Consider the following 27,488-nt stretch of genomic DNA (forward strand, 5'->3'; position numbering starts at 1 on the left):
CAATTTTACTTTTTTCTCAGATAAAATAAAATTTTATTTTTTCATTGCATTCATTTCCTGACTGTAAACACTGACGTCGCTGTCTGTTCATTTTTTCATCAGGTGTGCTGTAAAGCACGTTGTATGGAGCACCTTTGAATTTGCCCTGTATTTTCAAGCTCCCACCTCCCCCCAAAATGCTCAGACAGGTACAAACAGTGAAATATGCCCTGTTGCAAAGACTCATTCATTCCTGCTCAACCAGTAGTGCTTTTGCCTCAGATGGCAGCATCTATATGTGCTCTATCCCAGCCTTTTCAGACTGTTTCTCTTAGAATAAATTTGATAAATTTCTTCATATATGAATAAAACTCAGTACACTTCAACACATTTGAATAAACATCTCTGAGGAATTTCACATATCAGAATACCTATGGAAGATAGACTTCTAGTGATGGTATCTTTTTAATATTTTATTTTTTTCATTTTTATTTTATTTACTTTAAATTGATACATAATTGACATGTAACTTGTGTAAGTTTAAGGTGAATGTGTTGATTTGATATATTTACAGTTGTGATATGATTACCTCTGTACCATTAGCTGACACTTCCATCATGTCACACAATATTATTTCTTTTTTGTGGTGAGAATATATTAAGAGATGGTACCTTTTTAATATCCCCATTCTATTCATATGTTAAGGTTGTTCAGCCTAAACTTCACATTCCCATAGTCAAAAATAGAATTAATAGAAAGGATTCTGCTTTATATAATAATTAACCAGTTAGTTTTTGAACCATTTATAAAAAATATATATATTATAATTTATAAAAGTTTCAGTAAAATAGTAATCTGTTTCTGAACTAAAGAAAGTCTGATTTTGAGTTTGTGATTGGCTAACCCCTTCCCAGTCATACTTACAGGCAGGTTCGAGTGTCTCTTCCGTCTGAAGTATGTGGTATTTTCTAGGAATTATTCATCGTGTGTTTGTGTGTGTGTATGTGTGCTCATTGTATTCTTACCAAATGGTAGAACTACTGGGTTGATGCCTTGGCAACCACTGAGACTGCTTCTGTCTTGTTTGAGTAATTATTATTACTTCTCTGAATGGGGTTCTATCATTCTAAGAACCAAGATAACCTGTAAAAGGGTCATGAATTATCCATTATACCTAAGTCATTTCAACTTGAAATTTATATGAACCAAACATCTCATAAAAGACTTTAGGTTCAAAGATTACAAAGTCAGAGCTGTGATTCTGTTAATTCAACAGAAAGTATTTATGAAAGTATTTCAATAGTGTGATAAGATTTAAAGATATTACTGCATATTTTATCTGGTAGAACACTATATGATCATTACATTTTCTAAAATGTAAATGTTTAGTTAAAAGTGAAAGCAATACAAAATTCTATAGATAATATATTCCACTTAAAATTATATTGACATTAAAAATGTAAAATAATTGCATATAATACCTTTACTGAAGAAGCATGAAGTCTTTCTTTCTGTTTCAGCTAATCTTCCAGTGCCAACCATTGCAGCAATTGATGGACTTGCTTTAGGTGGTGGACTTGAACTGGCTTTAGCGTGTGATATAAGAGTAGCAGGTGAGAATTAGTCCTATTAAAACTTAACTTTTTTCTATTAATTTTTGGGAATTTGGTATTGAAACTCCAACTAAAAATCTTAATTTATCTACTTAAAATAATTGTCATATATAGTGGAACTATATGTAACTTTGTTCTATATTTTCCAAGTCTTCTGTAGATGTTTTTATACTTTCATAATTTAAAAAATAAAAAACATAACTTTTAAAAAATGAGATTTGTAGTTATTGTGTGTGCTCAGTTGTGTCCAACTCTTTGTGACCAACTAGACTGTGGCCTGCCAAGCTCCTCTGTCCGGGATTTTCCAGGCAAGAATACTGGAGAGGGCTGCCATTTCCCCTTCCAAGATCCCTTGAATCTATCCCTGAATCAGGAATAGAACCTGTGTCTCCTGCATATCCTGCATTGGCAGGTGGATTCTTTACCTTCAGATAATTCTAAATATTTTTTCCCACATATTGTTGAATAAAACATGTAAAAAAAGTCACCTGTTGAGCTTAATGAAGTATTTAAAATTCCCAGTTAAGGAAACAGTCTTTTATAGTATCTGTTTCAGTCTTAGCAGGAGTAAAGGAGAACAGGAATTGGGTCAGATGGAACTGAATTTGGATCTTAGGTTCTGTCATTTTTAGATCACTTTCCTCCTCTACAGTGGGGGAAATGAAGGTTTCTGTTGTGAAGATTAAATGATTCCATCTCCGGCATGTGCCTAGTCCAACCATTTAGTTATTATTAGGGCTATGGTAATAAGGACTTAATGTCTTTGAGGTTCACTTTGTTCCTGCAAAGTTTTCTGAGTATTGGATAAGGTGATTATGAAAATAATAAAGGAAACAATTAATGCTAACCATGTGCTGAGTATTGAGCCAGTGCTTACCTAATACTCGGCATATACTTAGGCTCACTTTAATCTGCCTAATAGCCCTGTGAGATAGATACGCTTTTGGTGCTTCAGGAAGCTAGGGCTGAGACAGGTGAAGAAACAAACCACAAATCAGTGACCAAGCTGGGATTTGAACCCAGGCAGTCTCAAGTCACAGCTCTCACCTCTTGTTATTCTTCCAGGGTACTGCATGCTGCCCCTGCTATCCTCAACACTATGTTCTGTATGATCACAGTGCTGTCTGTATCATTGTCCCTCATCAGGGCGAAAAAGAGGGGCTCTCAGACCAAGGACTTAGGGCAGCAGGCAGCAGATATTTGTCACTGTTCTTTCCCTGGTTCCCACTATCTCTTCTGATGGAGCTGCCTATTAAATGTAGAATCACGATAATTATGTTTTTAATAATTTTATGGTAACTGGCTCTTGGAATTTGCAGTTACTAATTTGTGTATACTTTCCCTTTTCAGTTTATTTTTGATTTCTATTTTCTTGCCAGATCTTTGGGTTTTAAACTGAAAAGTCAAGTTATATGCAATCCATTTCTGAAAGAATGCAAGTTCTGGGGATTAGGAGATAGGACTTAGTCTAAGCACATTTGGATATGCAAATAAAGAAATAATTAAGATGTTTTAAAGTAGCTGTGAAAGCAAACATGGAAAGAGGAACCCTATCCAGCTGTCAGAACAGTAAAACCATTTGTCAAAAGTAACTAGAGATTTGGTCTTGAAGAGTTGCCATATCTGATATGAAATATTAAGCTATTTGATCTGGAGGACTGTTCAGGCAGCTAAAGAATTCTTACTTGTCAGACACAGTCTCCCTCCTGATCCTGAATAATGAATGAGATCTATGCCTTCAAGCATGACTTGGCAGTATCAGGTCAAATTATGTAGTTAACACCCCTGGTCTTTCTACATCAAAAATTAATTTGCTGCCAAGCAATTTTTAACAGAAAAAGTTGTGTGAATCTCTTAATATATATCATTTAGAGTGTTTACTTATTTCTATAACTGAATACTTTCTGGAGTGATTTAAGATTTATGACACAAATTTAATTAGTAAACAATATTTCTAGCTTATTTTACTAACTTTTTCAAGTCATCATATTTGAATTTGGTGATGTGGATGTTACTTAATTTTCTTCTTTCCTTTTTAGCTTCCTCTGCAAAAATGGGCCTGGTTGAGACAAAGTTGGCAATTATTCCTGGTGGAGGTATGAATTGTTCATGCCCATCTTGATCTGTCCCTGGAAACAGAGCATAAGGAAAAAAAGTGTTAGTTGAAAAGGCAACAAACATTTTGGGTAAAGAGACTAATGCGGTCTTGTTTGCTTGTAACAGAGTCCTTATTCAAAAGGCATTTTTTGATTTCTGTAGGTATGGAGATTGCAGACACGTTGCCTGTTGCTGTCTTGCTCTCTTTTTGTGCTTGTCCTGTGCTTTTCTGTATGATTTCTTAACTTTAAAATTATTACACTCATCACATGATTCTTGAAGTAAGATTACACTTGTATTTTGAAACTTTAATGTGAGTATGTAAATGTGTGTGCCCTCAGCGCCTTAAACACACAGACCCCAGTGGAGGAGGGGGCAGAGGTTCCCAGGCTTCTTGCCAGCTTGCTTGTGTTTCTGTGCAGCTGGACAAAGGTTGAGGTTGTTTGGTAGGCTGAATTTGGATCTGAAGAGGTGTTATTTCTTCTCTGTTACTACAAAAAAGATTGTTGAGCTGCTCCTTTTGGCAGATTAATAAAGTACTTTTCCAGCATTGATAATGAAATCTTTCATCACAAGGTAAATCTGAAAATTTTGTTCTTTTGTCTGCTGAAGAGAATTTGGAGACATTGCCATTCTGTTGAAGTCTTTTCCTTCAAAAAGTAGGCTTCATCTGAGGCTGTACTCCTTGATAACTTATTAGTTTATGAATGAAATAATAATTAAAAATTTAGAGCAGTGTTTGAACACTTCTTTTGTACCTGAGTTAAAATTATCTGTTTAACCTTATTATAAGACTATTTATTTGATTAGGGTGTGTAGATAGAAATTAAAACATAATTCAGTGAAATTAAAGACTACCCAGATCAATGTATATGATTCACTAAGTTTTCTACTTTAGTAATGTGCAAAAAGTGATATTCTTGTAAGTAAAAGCATTTACTGTCTACCTGTTTTACCATGCTAGTCTTTTTTACCGTGACTCATGAAAAAGCCGAAAGGATTTATGAAGCTTTAGCTCCTTCTGTCTTCTGTTGGGAGCTGCCTGTGTCGTATTAGGTCCAGAAACTAGCCTTTTCTTTCCAGTGTACTTCAGTTTTTGGGGTCTTCTACAATAGTGGATCCATTAATCAGAACCTATGTTTTATAATATGATTGAGTTTGGATTCTCATAAATACTGTTATTTAAAAATTTTTTATTGAATTTATTATAAAATTTGGAATAGTTAAACACTTTCCATATATTTATAAAGGATAGTTTTCTGTCTTTTTTTTCTTCCCTTTATTTCTAAGTGAATCTGAAGTAATATATGTCAGTTGTTCCTTTAATATAATAAAGCTTTCAAGTTCATAGTGCATGTAATTATGTAATATTGAACTTATTGAAAGTCTAATTTTGTATAAAGCCACATATTCACATTTAGATAATAAGAGGTGCATGCAGAAGTTTTTGCTTCACTGTTGTATTAGTATTATGGTTATTAAAGTATCCCAAAGTAAAGTCTGTTTTGGTTTGTTTTAATAACAGCAGAATAGCTTAAGTAAGCATTTTTATAAAGTATATCTAAAGAGGTTATTTCTGAAAATTTTATGGAGAAAATCCTCTTCTGTCTTATGCATATAAAATTTTTTTAATCCACAAATATTTTCTCCATTTTCATTTTTCTCCTTCTGTTTCTCTTAGATGATCCTTCTATGAAAATACTGCTTATTTTTTCTTCTGCTTTTAAATATATTTTTTTTAATGTGGACATTTTTAAAAAATGTCTCTGCTGAATTTGTTACAGTGTTGCTTCTGTTTTATGTTTTGGTTTTTTGGCCACAGGTCACCTGGGATCTTAGCTCCATAGCCAGGGATTGAACCTGCGCCCCCTGCATTGGAGGGAAGTCCCCTGTGTTATTTTTTCTTAAAACTGTTTTTAAATTGGTGGATTTTCTATGACTAAAATGATCTCTGGGGTGTTCCCTTGCCTTTTTTTTGGACTGTGAACATTGCTGCTGTTATGAAGAGCTTATTACTATAATAGACGTAGCAGGCTACACTGAATTTCTTTCTCCCTTCCTTGTGGTACCGAACTTGCTTCGTGATGTAGATGCTCATTGAGCAGCCAGGTGCTCCTGACCCTTATCAGTGAGCCTGTCTTCAGTGTCAGTGGTCCCAGCCTTCCATCTGTTTCAGACAACGGTGGCTGTGGATAGAAGATGGATAGAAGATAACTAGGAAGAATTCAAATACAGCAAGAGTATTGTGGGGAAAAAAAATAAGACTTTCCTTTTTAATCCTATGGATGGAATAAACATTTTTGGTAAAATGTATGGATTCCATTCAGTCTAGAAGATCTATGTCTGTAACTCTGAGAAATAATGCTCTTCTAAGTTATTGCCAGTTCATGGTTTCATACTGGCCAGCATTTGAAAGTTAATCCAAGTGAAACTATACCTCTCCATTCGTATTTACTGTATGTTTGATCAGCTGCAAGAGTTAACCTGATGCTCCTAGTTTGCATATTATTATCACTTCTAACCTTTTATGATAACGGTTTACTAAGAAACGATCAAAGCCTGATAGTTATTTTTGGGTTTTTGTTTCTACTTGAACTTGAGTCTGAATAACAACATGATTATTTTTATGGTATATTTTGTAATTTTTCTTATAATGCAACAAGTTAAATTATAAAATGATTGTTTTAAAGTGACAGTACTATTTCTAATGAGTGGACCATCACTATAAGTTTTAGGTTTAGTGTTCTAAATTTCAGTTTTTACTTGACTATTAAAATTACATAGTTTAAAAAAAAGTAAGATGTAAAGAAAGGTAGAAACAGACCAAACGCAAATTGAACTTCTTCAAGCTGTAGTTTGTCAGATAAAAATGGAGTGTACCAGTACCTTTATTTGTTTTATATATATTTATATAGACAGATATTATAAAATATAAAAAATACAAAATAAAATTTAATGATGTAAAGTTTAAAAGTCATTAATATTGTTACCCTGGAATCTTCCTATGATATTTTAAATTATATTTGGGATGTTTATATACTAAATAGCCCTATCTGTTCTCCAGTATTTTCACCTTTAAGAAAGCAGCTAAACTTCTTGTCTTCTCCCTAACTGGGAGAATGCTCCAGTACTATAAAATAAAATTATCTTTTGGAAATAGCTCCCCAAACAATACTGCCCTTAAACATGTTTATAAAACCACAATAAAACAAGTTCAGGGGCTTAGGATTCTGTTATTTGACAGTTTAGAAAATTTCTGTTAAATGTGCACAGAAAATAGTGGCAGTGTCTTTTATTCCCTGTCTCTGTTTAACAGCTTCTACTAGAGGATTTGGGGTATATGTCAGGAAACTTTATTATAACTAAGAAAACTGTTCTTTGCTTTTTGCTTGGATATACACCACTGTGGACAAGATGTCTAGTATTTCCATTGCTGTGTGGTTGACTTTCATTCTCTCTAGCCTTTTTTTTTTGAAATATTCAAACTTTAGGAAATATGAAAGGCAGTGAAATGAACCTCTTTATACCTTTCGCCAAGGTCTCTCCTCATGAGAGAGACCCTTCCACTCTTTGTCTCTCTCTCATATGCATATCCCGCCCCCCACCGCCCCCGCTTTTTTTTTTGCTGAACCATTTCAAACTAAGAGGTGAATCTTTAAATATTTCAATGTGCTTTTCATAAGAATAAGAAAGGACTCTAACCACAACCCTATTGTAACACCTAACAGTATTAAAATTAATATTAATATTCAGATTATCCCAGGTTCAAAAGGTTGTTTATAGTGTTTTTTTTGGTTTGTTTTGCTTTTCTAATTCAGGATTTATTTAAATGTCACAGGTTACACTTTTGTTTGTTTTTTAAAAGTTTTCCATCTCTTTTTGTTTTTTAGAACAGTAATCTTTCTAAAAAAAAAGGCAGACAAATTATCTTCTTGAAGTTTACACATTCTGGATTTGACTGAGTTATTTCCTCATATTTAGGTTTATGATAAAAAATTTTTGCAGAGAATAGTAAGTAGGCCATGTTCTATATTTCCTTTTCTTCTAATGTGTTGGCACTTAAGAGTTAGATTATCCCACTTTGGGTGACAGTAACTTTGATCACTTGGTTAAGGTGGTGACTTAACTGTGCATACACTTCCAGTATCCTCCTCTTGGAAGGTTTACAGGAAAAGAATCTTTAATTATTCTTGGTATTGACTGCTTCCCAAATTAAAAAAAGAAAGGAAGAAAGAAAAATGAGTTTTTATTTTATTTTCTGTTAAAAACCAAAAAGAAGAAAGGAAGTGAGAGCATTCAGATTTCACAGGACCAGAGCAAGAGGCCCCAGTTTTGTCTCTTTCTCCTCTCCAGGATGAGGGGTTTGAGATATCACTGCCTGTCCCACTGTAGGCTGTGTTTAGCAATAAGGCGTCTCTTGGCATGGTGTCCAGGAACTCTATTTTAAGGTGTGTCTATGAAGTAATGACAGATTTTTAAATCCAGTGTGTGTGTTGTTCTGAACTCAGTAGTCATTTTGGAAAGTTTTGTTTATAACCTTTGTTGAAATCTTAGAATTTACATCAGTATCTGACCTTATTTTTTTTGAATATCTTCAACAGTGACTCATCTTGATCCTGTGAGGGTGAATTTGATTTTCAAAAATAGCATAGGACCTTTCTATGCCAAATCTGATTAATAAGGTCATACTATTTGAGGAAGAAGAAAAGCATAACAACAAAAATAAGACTGCTTTTCTTAAGAGGCTTGTATGATATCAAACATTTACCAGTGTTATGTGCAATGGACAGCGCTGCTGGATCAGTGGACTGATTGCTAGTGACCTCTAAAGGCCAGTGCTTGTTTGGCTCTCTGAAGTCTAGTGCATTCATGAACACACTTCATATACTGTGCAGTCTCATTTCTTTGTACTTTAAAATCAATGGCAGTGGTTCAATGACCACTTTACTCTTTTCTGTCTATTTACGGTGTTTCAGAAGTTATTGGTTGGTAAGTCATATGGTTAGTTGTTGTAGAGGAAACAGATAGATACAGATACATGTATAAATATAGATGACTCAGCAGTGTTCCCTTGAAGTGCCCATCTGAAATCTGGTAGGAGAGATTAAACGTGTACAGGCATCATAACTGCTCTCTTACAAAGTTGTTGGACTCAAACAGGAATAAGGCAGTTGAAACTTGGAATTGTGAGTTTGAGAAAACAGTGTGGATTCTGTCAGTCATAAACCCAGTTTATAAGACCTGTATTGTGGGTCCCCAGCACTTCTCTAAACCTTCTCTCCTGCTGCTGCTCCCTTTGCTCACACACTAGGTTCCAGGTATGTTTATTCACTCAATTCGCAAATATTTGTTGAGCCATCTGGTGTAGACACTTGGTATATAGCCGTGAACAAACATGGAAAGATCACTGGTGCCTTGCAGCTGACATTCCAGGACACAGGCAGTAGATATGGCAAATAGTAAGTTGTGAATTATGGCAGAAGTATAAAATGCTATAGAAAAAGAAATAGGGGAAGGGATCTGAGGAGGGATGAGAGCTTGCACTTTAAAATAGGGTTCAGAGGAAGCCTTATTGAGAAAGTAACATTGGGGTTAAGACTGATAGGAATTGAGGAAATTGTCATACAGACAGGAAGAAAGAGCATTTCAGACAGAGGGGCATATAGGATAAAGGGCTAAGATGGGAGCATGCCTGGAACATTCACCCCACCACTGCAACCATAAGAGATGGGAGGAGGAGAGTGGTCGGAGATGCTGTCTGACGAGTATCAGAGAAGTCAGAGCATAGAGGTAGCTGTTACCCTGAGTGAGAGAGACCCACACAGGTTATTAGCAGAGTTACAGTGCGATCTTAGGACTTCCCAGGTGGCTCAGTGGTAAAGAGTCTGCCTGCCAAAGCAGGAGATGCAGGTTCAGTCCCTGGGTTGGGAAGATTCCCTGGAGAAAGAAATGTCAACCCTCTCCAGTGTTCTTGCCTGGAGAATCCCATGGGAAGAAGAGCCTGGTGGGCTACAGTTGATGGGGTCACAAAGAATGGGACACAACTGAGTGACTTAGCACGCAGCACATAATGTGATCTTAGGCCTTTAAAGATTTGCCTGGTTGCTGTGCCAAGGATAGAAATGAATAGGGCCACGTTAGAGGCAGAAACCCATTCCTACTAGGAGCCTGTTGCTGTAGTTCAAATGTTCTGGCTGGAGGACCAAAACAGGGGCGCCCTCTAGGACCCAGAAAGTACCAGGGAAATAGTAAAGAGTGAGGAACTCAGGAATGGGACCCCACAGATGTGTTAATGGGCTCCTGGACTCATTCCTCAGCTGTGCATGTGTCTCTTACGCTAAGCAGCAAACTAGACACTTGGTTCAAATTGAGAATTTGAACCAAGTAATGAGCCACTGCCCAGATCTGAGACCGGCCAAAGGCCTTGCAAACATAACTAACACTGAAACCACAGTTCACAGAAGGCTGGCTGGAATGTGCAGCCTGAGTACTGCCAAGTTGATTGAATGCTGAAACAAAGATGTCCAGGCCAGAATTACTCAGCATGTGAACACCTGAACGTCTCAGTTTACATGAGCGATGATCAAACAGATGTCATCCAGAATGACAGGTGTTGGAATTATCTAAGATTTTAAAGCAGTTACTGCTTTAAGAAGTAAGGGTGAACTGTTTCAGTTGCCTCCTATTCCTTTCCTAGGTTTCTGGAGATGGCCAAACACACTAGACAGGTGTGATTGATAGCAGTTTCTTAGTTGGATGTACTCACAGCCCAAGGGAAGCCACCACATGGCACACAGGATCATATGGAGGTTGTGCTCAGGAACATCGAAGAAAAGTGTGGGAGGCAGGCTTTGTAGTGATGAGAAGGTGGTGTGCCCCCTGGTTCCTTTGGGAGGATGTGATTTGTTTTGTTTGAGTTGTCTCACAATCTGGTAGGAACCTGGAACACGCTCTCCAGGGATAAGTAGGAATGCTGCCTAGTCTTTGGGATGAGGAGGGTGGTTTGTCTAGGGGACTTAATAATCCTTTGGAACAGGATTGGTAAGAGACCATGTGGTCAGGTCATTTGTGGTTCACTTGGTTTCCCTCAGGGTTAGGCAGCACATGATATTGGGCCTTAGTTTTGGACTTTACCCACAGGAACAAATGGAAGTATAGAAAGTTTTAGAATAGAGATGACAAAAGAAAGTGAGTAAACTTCATGATTAACCAGTGGGAGTTGCTCAGTATCAGAGAAGAAAACCAAAAAACCTGAATAAATGAACTGGACCTCAGGGACCTAGAGGATGGTACTGAAATGTTTAACATCTGTGTCACAGGAGTCTTAGAAGGAGAGGAGAAAGAGTGGGGTCCAGAAAAATATTTTTGAAGAAAAAAAGCTGAAGATTTCACAAATTTGGTGAAAGGCATAAACTAAGGATTTAAAAAGGTGAGTGAACCAAAGCCAGATAAGCCCAAAGAAGTCCAGGACCAGACACATCATAATCAAATGCTTAAAGCTAAAGACCAGATCATCATCATCTTTAAAATTGAAGGAAAGTTGCACATTATTGATAGGGAAGCAATGATTTGAGTGACTGGATTCTTCATCAGAAGCAGTGGAGTCCAGAAATAAGTGGATTTCTATAGTGCTAAAAGGAGAAAACTGTCAACCTAGAAATCTAGAAAAAATGTCTTTTAGGAATGAAGATGAAATGAGAATATTCTCAGAGTAAGGAAAACTAAGAGAATTTATGGTCTGAAGACCCAGTGTGGATTTGGGGGAAAGAGACGCATTGATCTGTGGAACACAACAGAATCTAGAAATAGGCCTGTGCAGATATGGCTGGATGATAATTGATAGTTCACATAAGCAAGTCAGTGGAGAAAGTATGGTGATAAAAAATTGGACATCTATATGCAAAAGAAAAGAAACACTTCGACCTAAATCCCACAATGTGTACAAAATGAACTCAGAATCGTAAATTTAAATGTAAAATATAAAACAATACAATTCTTTGAAGCTACATAAAGCAAGAGACCGTCTCTTTCATTCCTGCAGTTTGACACTACAGGTCTGGTAATCATCTGAGTATTCCATTAGTGTTAGACTAGCACTAACACTAGCTTACTTATAGTACTTGTGTAATATAAATGCTATGTAGGTAGTTATAAATCCAGTGTAATTGTATGCAGTGTATACAATTTGTATATAATGCTAGGTAAAGACAGTTGGCCTTTGAATAACATGGACCTGAATTGCATGGATCCACTTATATATGCAGATATTTTTCAGTAAATATACAATTGGACTTCCCTGGTGGCTCAGAGGTTAAAGTGTCTGCCTGGAATGCAGGAGACCAGGGTTTGATCCCTGGGTCGGGAAGATCCCCTGGAGAAGGAAATGGCAACCCACTCCAGTACTCTTGCCTGGAGAATCCCATGGAGGGAGAAGCCTGGTAGGCCACAGTCCATGGGGTTGCAAAGAGTCAGACACGACTGAGCGACTTCACTTTCACTTTATTCATGGGTTTTGTATCCATGGATTCAACTGTGTATCGAAATTTCCACCTGAAGTTGGTTAAATCTAGGGATGTGAAATCCATGGATATAGAGGGGCAATTGTATTCACTGTATTACTCCATTTTATGTAAGACTCTAGATCATCAGCAGATTTTGTATATGTGAGGGGTCCTGGAACCAATACCCCTCGCATACCAAGGGATGACTGTAGTTGCCAATTATAGTTGCCAGTTTGCTTTTGGGAACTTTCTGTAATTTTTTTTTTTTTCCTGAATATCCTTGGTTGGAGAAGGTTGGATGAATCCATGGATTGGGAGGGCTAATTTTACTGCTCCTGGAGAAGACAGAAGGAAATTAACTTCAAATTATCTTCAATTTGCATGAAGCAAATTGGAGATTTACTAATCATAAATATTTTGTTTACTTTTACTGCACACTTTTCTTTATTAAAATTCACCTTATTGCTTTATATATTCAAATTATAATGAGGTTGAATTAATCAGCCATTTTGGCTGACCTCAGATTTATGTCTGTTGCTTTCTTTTTTTTTTTAATAACTAATAACTTGGTATTTTAAGAAATCAGATTATTCACTTACTGAGCAGCATCTTACTTTCCTTTTCCCAGCTATAATCCATATAGCCTTATTTGCATTTGGATATTCTATAGTGTTTAGTTTATGTATCAAGTTAAATAACTGAGTTTTAAGAATCACTTGAAGGAGTGTAGAAAGCAGATGCTGAGCAATTAAATATGTAAAAAATTCATAAAGGCAGATTAATACTATATGTGTAAATTAGGAAGAATGGTAGTACATTTCTCCCATTTTTTGACAATAAAGTTGAATTTTCTTTTCATAAATCACTGGTTTTGGTAACTGGTTTTTGACTCTCTGATGCCTATAGCATGCAAAATATGGTGTGAACCATTCAGACTTATCCTCAGTATGTGACCCTGAGCATTTTATGTTATAAAAATACTTGTTCTAGTCTAATGATAACAAGAAAGCTTGTTTGGAGAGCTGGTAAAATTGCATTCTTTGTATTTATACGAATTGAACATTCTTACTCACTCAACCGTGGCATTTGTGATTGCATGGCTGATGAGCAGCCATCTCTACCTGTAGGTGAAGTCCTGGTTCATGGGAGGAGTTCTGGGCTGAGCGTCTCAGGGCTTGAATTCTACCTCCCTCACTAAACAGTCTTTATTAGGCAAGTTATTTTTGCACTTTATATTTCACTTTCTTCTTTTGTAAAATGAAAATAATGTCTACACACGGGGCTATTGTGAGAATTGGAAAGGATAGTATGTGTGCTTATAATATTACCTGGCACATTGTCAGGACAGATATTTATTTTGTTATTGAGTGGTGGCTTGCTGTAATTTTTCTTCTTTTTAAAGTATCTTTAACAGCTGTATTAAGGTACAGTTGATGCACAGTAAGCTGCATGTATTTTTAGCATGTTTTTGACACACACACAGGTATGTTTCATTTTCTAGAATTTTACATAAATCATACCATATATTATGTAATCTTTTTGCCTGGCTTCTTTTACTCAGTGTATTTCTTTTGGTATTCATTCATGTATGAGTTTCAGTACCTAATTTTTTTTTTTTATTGCTGTTTGGTATTACATTGTATGGATATACCACAGTTTGATTATCTAGTCACATGTGGGTAGACACTTGGTTTATTTCTAGTTAAACTGCTGTGAACATTTGTATATAAGCCTTTGTATGGATATATGCTTTCAGTTAATTTGGGTAAATGCCTAGGACTGGATGACTTTATATGATAAAATGTATGTTTACATTTTAATCTGCCAAAATGGCTTCCAAGTTGGTTAGACTAGATGTCTGTTAGATTTCCCACCAGCAGTAATGAGAATTCCAGTTTCTTTTGCATCCTTACTGATGTCTGGTAAGCTCACCAGTGCTTAGTATGAGTTCAGATCTTCTCAAGGACATATGGTATCTTGTGGTTGTAATTTCCGTTACTCTAATGTCTAATGATACTGAACATCTTTTCATCTGCTTAACATTTGCATTTCTTCTTTGATGATCTATCTGTTCAGACTTTTAACCCATTTTTAACTGCCTTGTTTTATTACTGAATTTTGAGTTGTTCATAAGTGTTCTTACTGCTGCTGCTAAGTTGCTTCAGTCGTGTCTAATTCTGTGCGACTCCATAGATGACAGCCCACCAGGCTCCCCCGTCCCTGGGATTCTCCAGGCAAGAACACTGGAGTGGGTTGCCATTTCCTTCTCCAATGCATGAAAGTGAAAAGTGAAAGGGAAGTCGCTCAGTCGTGTCCGACTCTTCGTGACCCCACGGACCGGAGCCTACCAGGCTCCTCCATCCATGTGATTTTCCAGGCAAGAGTACTGGAGTGGGGTGCCATTGCCTTCTCTGGAGTGTTCTTACTAGTATTGAGTATTATAGATATAAATCCCTTTTTTAGAATTATGCTCTGCAAATGTTTTCCTTTGATCTGACTTGACTGTCTTTGTCTTAGCAGTTCTTTCAAAGAGCAGGAGGTTTTAATTTTGATGAAATTTGATTTATCATTTTGTTCTTTCATGATTTTGATGTTGCATCTAAGAAATCTTTGCCTAAATCGAAGTCATAAATTTTTTCTGCTATGCTTCTGCTGCTGCTGCTGAGTCGCTTCAGTCGTGTCCAACTCTGTGCGACCCCATAGACAGCAGCCCACCAGGCTCCGCTGTTTCTGGCAAGAACACCAGAGTGGGTTGCCATTTCCTTCTCCAGTGCATGAAAGTGAAAAGTGAAAGTGAAGTCGCTCAGTTGTGTCTGGCTCTGTGCAACCCCATTAACTGCAGCCTATAAGGCTCCTCCATCCATGGGGTTTTCCAGGCAGGAGTACTGGAGTGGGTTGCTATGCTTCTCGAACTTCTATAGTTTTTGGTAAACATTTAGGTCTGTGGTCCATTTTGAATCAGTTTTTGTATATGGTGTGAGGTATAGGTTGATACTGCTTTTCCATATAGACATTGATTGTTACAGTGCCATTTGTTGAAAAGATTGCCCTTTTATTTGCCTTTGGATCGTTCTCAAAAATGAGATGTCCATATATTTGTGTAGCTTTATATCTGGACTCATTTCTATCTCATTAATTGTCTATCTTGATACTAATACCCTGCCATTTTCATTACTGGAGCCTTAAAGTAAATCTTGAAATCAAGTAGTGTGTTAGGCCTCTTGCCAAAGTTGTTTTTTCTAATGTAGATGCTTTGCATTTCCATATGAATCATGTCAATTTCTATAAATACATGCTGCTGTGATTTTGATTTACTTTCAATCTGTAAATCAATTTGTGGAAATTTGATAATTTGGCATTATTGACTCTGTAGACCCATGAACACAGCATATCTTTATTTTGTTAGGTCTTTTGTCTCAACAATTTTTAAATATTCTGTATATGTAAATTAAATTCAGTTGGCCAATAACGTTATTCTTCTATGTCTTTATTGATTTTTTTTTCTATCAACTGTTGAGAGAATTTAAACCTCCAGCTGTGACTGAATTTTTCTGTTTCTCTTTTCAGTTCTACTGGTATTTGCTTCATGTATTTCAAGGCTCTGTTATTGAAGTGCTTAGATACTTACTTTTGTCATGTCTGATGATGAATTGAACCCCTATCATCTTAAAATGATCTTTTTCAATGTTGTAATGTCTTTGCTATGTAATTCTCTTGCCTGCTATTTATGTAGCTCTTTAGGTTTTTTGTTTGGTTTTTTTTTTGACTGGTGTTAGCTTGGTATAGTCTTTCCATTTCTTTTATTCTGAACCTATTTGTGTCTTTATTTAAAATGTTTGTAGTAGGCAGCATATTGTCGGATCTTGCTTTTTTACCCTATGTCACAACTGAGGCTATTTATGTTCAATGTGATTGATATTGATACATATAAATCTCTTGCTTTATTATTTGTTTTCTGTATGTTCTGTTTTTGTTCCCCTTTCTCTTTTCATTTTTGTCTGGATTAATTGAATATTTTGTATGATTCTGTTTTATCACCTTTATTGACTTACTATTAAAGTGCATTTGTTGTTTTCCCCTGACCCTTGTTCTGATGTTGTTATATACTTTACTTTTAGCATAGCCTATAAACCCACACTACATGGTTAATTATTCTTATTAAATAATCAATTATTCCTTAAAGAGATTTAAGTAATCAGGAAAACGTCTTCTGCGTTCACATCTGTGGTTCTTGCTGATTCTTTCATTCCTTTGTGTTATCGTTCTCTTCTTCCATCTATTATCGTTCTCTTCTCCAGGAGGACTTCTTTTAACTTTGCTGTAGTGCTGTCTGCTGCTGCGTAAGTCTTTCAGCTTTTGAATATTTGGGAAGGTCTTTATTTTAACTCTGTATTTGGAAATATTTTTTCTGGGTATAGAATTCTAGGTTGGCATTTACTATCTTTCAGTACCTTCAGAATGTGCTTCACAATTTTCATAGTTGCCTTTCTTTTCTGGCAAGGACTCTGCTGTTATTCTTCTCTCCATTTTTGTATATGACATTTCTTTCTTTTTTTTTTTTAGCTGCTTTACAGTTTTATTTATCACTTTATCACTGATTGAGAGCAGTTTGAATTATGATGTGCTTTGGTATAGTTTTCTTTATAGTCCTTTTGCTTGGCAGTTAGTGAACTTCTTGAATCTCTCATCCTTTCAGGTAGTTCTTTCCCTGGACTCAGAGTTTTTTTCACATGCATAATGGTCAGTACTTTGCTAAGTGAAGAGCTCCTTTCTTCAGATTTCTAGAGTCTTATCTCTGCTGCACACTCTAGTTACTTGAGTCTCTTGGGATTACAGCCTGTCTTCAAGTGAAAAGTTGCATTGGATTGACTTGCTTCTGCCTCTCTCTGCTGTGTTCTGGAAACTGTTTTTGGATGATAAGTTTGGGCAGACACAGAGCTCACCTTGCTTCCCATCTTCCATCTTCACTGTTCTTTGTTGTCTCACATCTAGTATTATGAAAAGGTTTTGGCTGCTGCAGGCAGAAAGTAAGTCCACTCTTTGCAACTTTATCTTGGTTGTAAAGGAGGTACTATGATTTCTTAAATGAATACTTGTGCATCCATCTTTCAGTTGTTTGATTTATTTATTTATTTGGATACAACTGACATATAACATTAAATTAGTTTCAGGTATGCAACATAATGATTCTGTATGTGTATATGTTGTGAAATGATCACAAGTCTAGCTAACGTCTGTCACCACACGGACTACTATTTTTTCTTCCAATAGGAACTTTTATGATTTATTCTCATAGCAACTTTCAAGTATACAATGCAGTATTATTAACTGTATCACCATATTGTACATTACATCCCCAAGATGTAATGTAATTACTTATTTTATAGTTGGAAGTTTGTAACTTTTGACCATCTTCAGCTGTTTCACCCAACCCCCACCCTGCGACTCTCACAGTCATCAGGCTCTGAATCTGTGAGTTTGTTGTTGTTGTTTGAAAGATTCCACAGATAAGTGAGATCATTCACTTAACATAATACTCTCAAAGTCCATCCATGCTATAGCATGGTGAGATTTTCTTCTTCTTACGACTGAATAGTCTTCCATTGTTTGTATACACACCACATTTTCTTTATCCATTCATCATTGATGGACATGTTGGCTTCCATTGTCTTGGTCATTGTGAATAATAGTGCCGTGAACTAGAGATTATACGAAGGTGCATGTATCTTATTGAGTTAGTATTTTCATTTCCTACAGATAAATACCCAGAAGTGGAATTGCTGTATCATATGTTATTTCTCTGATATTTTGAGGGCCTTCCATACTGTTTTCTGTAGCGGCTGCACCAATTTACATTTCCACCAACTGCACAGAGGTTCCCTTTTCTCTATATCCTCACAAGCTGCTATTTATTTTTCAGTAATAGCCATTCTAATGGGTGTGAGTTTATATCTTATTGTGGGTTTATTTTGCATTTCCCTGATGATTAGCGATGTGAGAATTTTTTCATGTACCTGTTGACCGTCTGTGTGTTCTTGTTGGAAAAAAGTCTATTCAGATTCTCTGCCCTTTTTTTTTTAAGCAGTTGGAAATTTTTAGGTTTTTTGTTATTGTGTTGTATGAGTTATTTATATATTTTGGGTAGTAATCCTTTATCAGATATATCATTTATTTTTGACTTTCTTTTTCCATTCTGAAATAGCTATTTTGTTGATGGCTTCCTTTTCTGTGCAGTGACTTTTTAGTGTCATATACTCCCACTTGGGCTTCCCAAGTGGCTCAGTGGTAAAGCATCTGCCTGCCAAGCAGAAGATGCAGTTTCCATCCCTGGGTCACGAAGAACCTCTGGAGATGGAAATGGCAACCCACTCCAGTATTCCTGTATGAGAAACCCTATGAACAGAGGAGCCTGGCTGGTTGCAGTCCATGGAGTCACAGAACAGTCAGATGCAACGTAGCAACTAAACAACAACTCCCACTTACTTAGCAACTAAACAACAGCTCCCACTTACTCAATTTTACTTTTGTTTCTTTTACTTTTGGTGTCAGATCCATAAAATCATGAAGACTGATGTTAGGGACCTTACTGCTTTTTTCTAGAAATTTTATGTTTTCAGGTCTTACATGAAAGTCTTTAATCTGTTTTTTTTTTTTTGTTTTTTTTTTTGGCCATGCTGGATCCTAATTTCCTGACCAGAGATCAAACCTGTGTTCACTGCATTAGGAGCATAGAGTTTTAACCACTGGGGCACCAGGGAATGCCCTAATCATTTTGAATTGATTTTGGTATGTGGGGTAAGATAATGGTCCAATTTGATTCTTTTGCATATGGCTCTCCATTCTTCCCAGTGCCACTTTTTGAAGAGACTGGCCTTTCTCCGTTGTGTAGTCTTGTATGTGTGTGATGTGCATTTGCTCAGGCGTGGCTGACTCTTTGCAACTCTGTGAACAGTAGCCCATCAGGCTACTCTGTCTATGGAATTTTCCCAGCAAGAATACTTTAGTGGGCTGCCATTTCTTCCTCCAAGGGATCTTCCCACCTTAGGATTTGAACCAGTATCTCCTGCATCTCCTTCATTGCAAGTGGGTTCTTTTACCAGTGAGCTATTGGAGAAGCCCATAGTCTTGTATCCTTTATCATAAGTGAATTGACCATATAGGCACAGGTTTATTTCTGGGTCCTCTGTTCTGTTCCATTCGTCCATATGTATATCATTATGCCAGTATTATATTGTTTTGATTACTGTATCTTTGTATTATAATTTGAAGTCAGGAAGCATCATTCTCCAGCTTTGTTCTTTCTCAAAATTTCTTTGACTATTTGGAGTCTGTGAAGTGAAGTGAAGTCGCTTAGTTGTGTCCGACTCTTTGCGACCCTATGAACTGTAGCTCACCAGGCTCCTCCATCCGTGGAATTTTCCAGGCAAGAGTACTGGAGTGGGTTGCTATTTCCTTCTGCAGGGGATTTTCCCGACCCAGGGATTGAACCCGTGTCGCCTGCATTGCAGGCAGATGGTTTACTGTCTGAGCCACCAGGGAATCCCCTTGGAGTCTGTGGTTCTATACATATTTTAGGATTATTTGTACTATTTCTATGAAAAATGTCATTGGTGGTCCTTTTCATTGGTAGGTTTTTGATTACAGATTCAGTCTCCTTATTTGTATTGTGTCTGTTCAGATTTTCTGTTTCTTCATGATTTAGTCTTGGTAGTTTATATGTTTCTAGGAATTTTTTTCTTTTCTTTCTCAATTTGTTGGTGTCTAATTTTTCTCATTTTCTTATGATCCATTGTATTTTGTGGTATGTTTTATGACAGCTTCTCTTTTGTTTTTATTTTATTTGTTTGAATCTTTTCTCTTTTTTTGAAGAGTCTCAAGAAAGGTTTATCTTTTTTTATTTCTGCTCTGACCTTTCGTTTTTCCTTTCTTCTGTTAACTTTGGGTTAGAAGTTTCTTTGTAGTTCTTTGATAATTGTTCATTTGAGATCTGCATTGTTTCTTAAGGTACACATTTATTGCTAAAAACTTTCCTATTGTAACTAACTTTGTTGCATCCTTACAAGTTTTGATATGTGTATTTCCATTTTCCTTTGTCTCAGGACATAATTTTATTTCTTCTTTGACCCATTGTTGTTCTGGGAGCATGTTGTTTAATCATATGTTTTTAGTTTTATTCTTGTTAATTTCGGTGTTTGAAATAGATGCTTGGTATGATTTTGGTCTTTTTACGTCTGTTGATGTGTTTTGTAGTCTAACATATGATTTAGGAGAATGTTTTTTATGTGCTTGAGAAGAAAGTGTATTCTACTGCTTTTAAATGGAAGATCTGTTAGTTCCATCTGATGTAACATGTCATTTAAGACCAGTGTTTCCTGATTGATTTTATGTCTCAATGATCTATTCATTGATGAAAATAGGGTATTAAAATCTCTCACTACTATTGCTATCTATTTCTCCCTTTAGTACAGTGCTCACTTGCTCAGTCGCATCCAACTCTTTGTGACTATTTGGGCTGCAGCCTACCTCTTCTGTCCATGGGATTTCCCAAGCAAGAATACTGGAGTGGGTTGACATTTCCTTCTCCAGAGGAACTTCCTGACCCAGGGATCAAACCTGGAATGAACTGATGGGACTGGATGCCATCTTTAGTTCCTCTTTGCTTTCTGCCATAAGGGTGGTATCATCTGCATATCTGAGGTTATTGATATTTCTCCTGGCAATCTTGATTCCAGCTTGTGCTTTATCCAGTCTGCATTTCTCATGATGTACTCGGCATATAAGTTAAATAAGCAGGGTGACAGAGGAACCAGAAATCAAATTGCCAACATCTGTTAGATCATTGAAAAAGTAAGATTCTTTGGAAGAAAAGCTATGACTAACCTAGATAGCATATTAAAAAGCAGAGACATTACTTTGCCAACAAAGGTCCATCTGGTCAAAGCTGTAGTTTTTCTAGTAGTCATGTATAGATGTGAGAGTTGGACTGTAAAGAAAGCTGAATGTGGAAGAATTGATGCTTTTGAACTGTGGTGTTGGAGAAAACTCTTGAGAGTTCCTTGGACTGCAAGGAAATCCAACCAGTCTATCCTAAAGGAAATCAGTCCCGAATATTCATTGGAAAGACTGAGGCTGAAGCTGAAACCCCAATACTTTGGCCACCTGATGCGAAGAATGGACTCATTGGAAAAGACCCTGATGCTGGGAAAGATTGAAGGCATGAGGAGAAGGGGATGACAGAGGATCAGGTGGTTGGATGGCATCACCGACTCTCTGGACATGAGTTTGAGTAAGCTCCAGGAGTTGCTGATGGACAGGGAAGCCTGGCGTGCTGCAGTCCATGGGGTTGGAACACAGCTGAGTAGCCGAACTGAACTGACTTTCTCTCTTTGTGTATACTTGTGTCTAAAGTCTTTTATCTAAAGTTAGCCTATAGATAAATCTTTGTTGTTTTTTAAACCCACTCAGCCATTTAGTGTCTTTTCATTGGAGATTTCCTTTGTTCTTTTCTTCTTTTCTTGGTGTCCTTGGGATTTGGAGATTTTGTTGTTGTTGGTACTGATAAGCTTATATGCTTATCTCCTTCTCTTTTATGTAACTACTCTTGATTTTTGCTTTGTTGCCATGAATTTTACATAAAACAACTTAATAAGCCTGTATGTATTAAGTTAATATCTTAAATACACTCTAAATCTCTACATTTTTATTCTTATACCACACAATTTGTATTTTTCATGTCACATTTTTAGCTTGTGTGTGATTATCAGTTTATTGGAGTTATAAGTATGTTTATCTTTTAGCTTTCATATCGACTTAATGAGTCATTTACTCTTAAGATTTATACTTTCATATGTTTTCTTTCTACTAAGTAGTGCCATTTTGTTTCAACTGAAAGAAGTTTAACACTTTTTTTTCATGGCCAATCTAGTTGCATTCTGTGGGCCTCCTGGATTTTGATGACTTTTTATCTGTTGTTTAGTCACCAAGTCATGTCCAACTCTTTTGTGACCCCATGAACTGTATGTAGCCTGTGAGGCTCCTCTTGATAGCTTACTGGTGAATGATGTCATATTTGTGATCTCAGAAGAAGCAGATTTAGCCAGGGACCAGGCTTGATCACTCAAGAGCTTTTGTGTAGCAGAGTTTTATTAAAGTGAAAAAGGGACAGAGAAAGCTTCTGACATAGACATCAGAAGAGGGACAGAGAGTGCCCCCCTCTCTAGTCTTAGCAAGGGAGCTATACACTTTTTAAATTGGTTATTAAAATAAATCAAAAGAATGTCTCAAGATTGTAAAGGGCTTACCAGACCCACTCCCACAATATACATTTTAAGATAATGGGATTAGAGCTAACAATAGAAAGATCTTACCAGATCCATTCCCATCGTATACATTTTAATATAGCAGGATTAGTCAGAAGGTTCTCAAGAAGGAGAAACATGTCCTTAAGCAGGGTGCATTGTTGTTATATAATCCTTAGAGTTTAAGCTGAATTGTTTTCTTGTGTAATCATTAGCTCCAGGCTTAAAGAAAAAAAAAGTTTTAAGTGAGGAAGACTAAGGAATGTAGAAAAAAGAGTTTGTCCTTTTCTTCTCCTTGGACTTCCCTGGTGGCTCAGATGGTAAAGTGTCTGCCTACAATGCTGGAGACCGGGGTTCAATCCTTGGGTTGGGAAGATTTCCTGGAGAAGGAAATGGCAACCCACTCCAGTATTCTTGCCTGGAAAATCTCATGGACAGAGGAACCTGGTAGGCCACAGTCCATGGAGTCGCAAAGAGTCAGATTCAACTGAGTGACTTCATTTCACTTTGAGAACTCCAGACTCCTCTCTCCTGCTGAGGGATCCTGGACTTCTTATCAACCTACCTAGGAATTGACTCTCTCACTCTGTCCATGGGATTTCCCAGGCAAAAATACTGGAGTGGGTTGCCATTTCTTTCTTGGGGTTCTTCCCGACCCAGGGGTTGAACCCAGGTCTCTTGTGTCTCCTGCATTGGCAAGCAGATTCTTTACCACTGAGCCACCAGGTTAGCAATATTTTTAGTCATTGTCAAATAAGTTTCCTGCCCTTTGTTCATTCTTTTCTCATTCTGGGACCCTTATATTGGGAATTTTGGTATGCTTAGTGTTGTCCCATAAGTCTCTTAAGGTTCATTCCTTTCCATTCTTTTTTGTTGCTTTGATTGGATGAGTTCCACTACTTTGTCTTTTGAGTTCCCTTATCCTTTTTTCTATTTCATCTAGCCTGTTATTAATTCTTCTCTTTCTCAGTTCAGGTATTGTATTCTTTAATTTTGTCACTTCTGTTTGCATCTTAAATTTTTTGTCTCTTTATGAAATTCCTTTTTGTTCATGCATTTTTTTTTTCCCTGTCCTTAATGAACATTTTTATGACTGGCATTTTGAGCTCTTTTTCAGGTAAATCACTTGCCTTTGTTAATGTCTTTTTCTGAGATTTTTATCTCATTCATTTATTTGGAAATATATATTCCTGTGTTTCTTTATTTTCCTTGGCTTTCCATGTTATTTTTTATACATTAGATAAAACAGCCACCTCTCCCAGTCTTGGAGATGATACTTATTGTTCAGCCCTGCCCTAGCTCTTTATTGTCTATTAAAATTTCAGTTTTGTCCAAGCATCTTGCTTTATTTTTAGTGGCTCTCGGTAATTGAGGGTGTGCTAGGACCTGTCAGTGTCTCAGAGGGGAGGATCTCAGCATCTGGATTCAAGTCAATTAGAAGCCAGACCTTCAGGAACAACTTTTAAGGCATGCAACCATAATTCTTTCAGGGAAAGGCTAGGAGAGGGTCTTTCTGTTTGCTCGCTCTACACTGGCCCTTCAGTGATAGCCAGTTAAGAACTGTTTCTTAGTTGTTTGTTGTCCTTTTGTACCATAAACACAGGGCCAGCCGGTCAACAGATTTTGGCTATCAAGGGACAATTCACTAGGTGGCAGCTGTAAAAACTAGGGTAACATATGTGTGTACAAGGATTTTTCTCAGAGGCAACATCGACTTGAACAGGGCAGATGGAGGTTAGGAAGATGGCACCTCCCAGCTCTTTGTCTCTAGAGAAGATTGTAGTAGGCCCTTTGATGTGTGTTTAATTAGAAACTGCCCCTCTAGCCTAGTTATGAAGGTAAGCTAATTGGCCTCTTTCACAAAAATACTAGACCTTTTATTCAGCTACTTCTCTACTGTGCCATCAGGTGTATAACTATGAATATAAGCTCTGTTGGCCTCCAGAGCCTAGTGATCAAGGGGGTATTTCCTAGGTGGGAAAAATCAGAGTGCCAGATGTGTGTATAAAAGCTCATTTTTAGTAGATTCTGGTGACTGGAGTGAGGCAGGAGAGTGAAAATATGGTATCCACTTGTCTCTGCTGTCTTTAGATAGTATTTCAATAGGCCTGAAGGTAGGTATTGAATTGAATGCTTGTTCCTTGGACTGAAACTTTAAAAGCAAATTGGTCTCTTTCTCAGAAAGATGGCCCTTTTCAAACAGCTGCTTCTGTTCTGGGTTTGTGAGGTAGCCAGGTGAGTCTGTCAAACCCAGAACTACTTAGTTTATCCTAGCTGTCATTCTCATTGAGACAAACCTGTTGACTTTCACACCTAGGTATTTTGGGGCTTCATCTCAGGTCCAGGGCTTAAAAGTTGGAGCACTTGATGTTGGATTCAAATGCTTTGATCCTTTGGAAGAAGTTTCGATTTTTGACTTGCCTCCAGATTGTGTGTCACTGTGTTGGGTGTGGAGTTAATGATGAGATCGTGTCTCAGCCTCTCCTGTGTTTCCGTGTGGGTTTTTTTTTTTTTTTTTTTCTTCCTAATTTGCCCAATGTGAGGGATCTCTCTGGTAGTTTTGGGGTTTCCTCTAGAGGACATTGTTCCTTCCCTAGCTGTAGATTTGGTGTGTCTTATGAAAGAGATAAATTCAGAAGCCTCCTGGTTGTCATCTTAAACTAGAACTCAGTTGCATTATTTTCATCAAATTACTGAAAGCATTGTGAGAAAAGATCTATGCACCCAGGCTGATGGTTGCTAGATTACCATTCACTGAAATCTCCCCAAACTACTTCCAGGATCTTTTACCCTCAGAAGTGAAGTCAAACTTAAGAGTACCAGTCTTAAAAGATGTTTGGCATCGGTATTTGAAAGGTCCACCTATAATTTGAAACAGATTCGCCAATGTTTCCTTGTTACTCGTAGATGTCACCATCTGTTATGATTGTGGTTCAGCTGAAAATGTCCAGTTAACATTCAGACTTCTTATCTTTGTATGCAAAATTGGCTGTTATGAAATAAGCTTTTTGTGTATAGAATTACACTGCTAAAACTAGCATGTGTTTTTATAGTAATGTCTCACTTTTTGCTTTTATTTTTTACATTTTATAGTGGCATCTTATAAATATACTTTTTTCACACTTGTGATCGCTAGTTACAACAACCTTCAGCGGCAGCCCCTTTCTTGATTCTGTTGCACGTTAGCCAGTTTCCAGAAGCCAGGTTTGTTCTTTTCCTATACTTTCACCCCTTGTCTTCTGGCATCTGATGTCTCTTTCCTGATAGCTCACCTTTAGAAAATCACCTATACTTTGAGAATTGAATTAGTCTTTTAGAAGTTGACAAATTTCTTAAAAATGACAGAATGATCTCTGTTCTTTTCCATGGCAAACCATTTAACATCACAGTAATTAATCCAAGTCTATGTTCCAGCCAGTAATACTGAAGAACCTGAAGTTGAATGGTTCTATAAAGATCTACAAGACCTTCTAGAACTAACACCCCAAAAAGATGTCCTTTTCATTATAGGGACTGAAATGCAAAAGTAGGAAGTCAAGAGATACCTGGAATAACAGGCAATTTTGGCTTTGGAATACAGAATGAAGCAGGGCAAAGGCTAACAGACTTTTGCCAAGAGAGTGCACTGGTCATAGCAAACAACCTCTTCCAACAACTTGAGAAGACTCTACACACGGACATTACCAGATCGTCAATACTGAAATCAGATTGATTATATTCTTTGCAGCCAAAGATGGATAAGTTCTATACAGTCAGCCAAAACAATGCCAGAGCTGACTGTGGCTCAGATTATGAACTCCTTATTGCAAAATTCGGACTTACATTGAAGAAAGTAGGGAAAACTACTAGACCATCCAGGTATGACCTAAATCAAATCCCTTATGATTATACAGTGGGAGTGACAAATAGATTCAGGGGATTAGATCTGATAAGACAGAGTGCCTGAAGAACTATGGACAGAGGTTCATGACACTGTACAGGAGGCAGTGAACAAGACCATCCCCAAGAAAAAGAAATGCAAAAAAGCAAAATGATTTTCTGAGGAGGCCTTACAAATAGCTGAGAAAAGAAGAGAAGCAAAAGGCAAAGGAGAAAAGGAAAGATATACCCATTTGAATGCAGAGTTCCAGAGAATAGCAAGGAGAGATAAGAAAGGGCTTTCTCAGTGATCAGTGCAAAGAAATAGAGGAAAACAATAGAATGGAAACACTAGACATCTAAGAAAATGAGAGATACCAAGGGAACATTTCATGCAAAGATGGGCTCAATAAAGGACAGAAAAAATGGGCTGGACCTAACAGAAGCAGAAGATATTAAGAAGAAGTGGCAAGAATACACAGAAAAACTATACAAAAAAGATCTTCAAGACCTAGAAAACCATGATGATGTGATCACTCACCTAGAGCCAGACATCCTGAAATGCGAAGTCAAATGGCCCTTAGGAAGCATCACTACAAACAAAACTAATGGAGGTGATGGAATTCCAGCTGAGCTATTTTGAATCCTAAAAGATGACACTGTGAAAGTGCTGCACTCAGTATGCCAGCAAATTTGGAAAACTCAGCAGAGCCACAGGACTGGAAGAGGTCATTTTTCATTCCAATCTCAAAGAAAGGCAATGCCAAAGAATGTTCAAACTACCACACAATTGCACTCATCTCACATGCTAGCAAAGTAATGCTCAAAATTCTCCAAGCCAGGCTTCAGCAATACATGAACCATGAACTTCCAGATGTTCAAGCTGGATGTAGAAAAGACAGAGGAACCAGGGATCTAATTGCCAACATCCGTTGGATTATCGAGAAAGCAAGAGAATTCCAGAAAAACATCTATTTCTGCTTTATTGACAATGCCAAAGCCTTTGACTGTGTCCATCACAACAAACTGTGGGAAATTCTTAAAGAGATGAGAATAGCAGACCACCTTACTTGCCTCCTGAGAAATCTGTATGGAAGTCAAGAAGCAACCATTAGAACCAGACATGGAACGACAGAGTGGTT

At 37.1% G+C, this 27,488-nt stretch overlaps 1 protein-coding gene across 2 annotated transcripts in view; it reads left to right on the forward strand.

The window, feature by feature from the left end:
- AUH (AU RNA binding methylglutaconyl-CoA hydratase) overlaps positions 1 to 27,488 on the forward strand; it is a 183,228-nt gene that overhangs the window by 81,400 nt on the left and 74,340 nt on the right. For both annotated transcript variants that reach the window (XM_068974231.1, XM_068974232.1), the window contains 2 exons: positions 1,500 to 1,592; positions 3,632 to 3,688. In XM_068974231.1, the coding sequence (XP_068830332.1) occupies positions 1,500 to 1,592; positions 3,632 to 3,688 (150 nt within the window). The remainder of the gene's footprint in view (positions 1 to 1,499; positions 1,593 to 3,631; positions 3,689 to 27,488) is intronic.

This window comes from Capricornis sumatraensis, chromosome 6, assembly GCF_032405125.1.
Source record: "Capricornis sumatraensis isolate serow.1 chromosome 6, serow.2, whole genome shotgun sequence".
Lineage (NCBI taxonomy): Eukaryota > Metazoa > Chordata > Mammalia > Artiodactyla > Bovidae > Capricornis > Capricornis sumatraensis.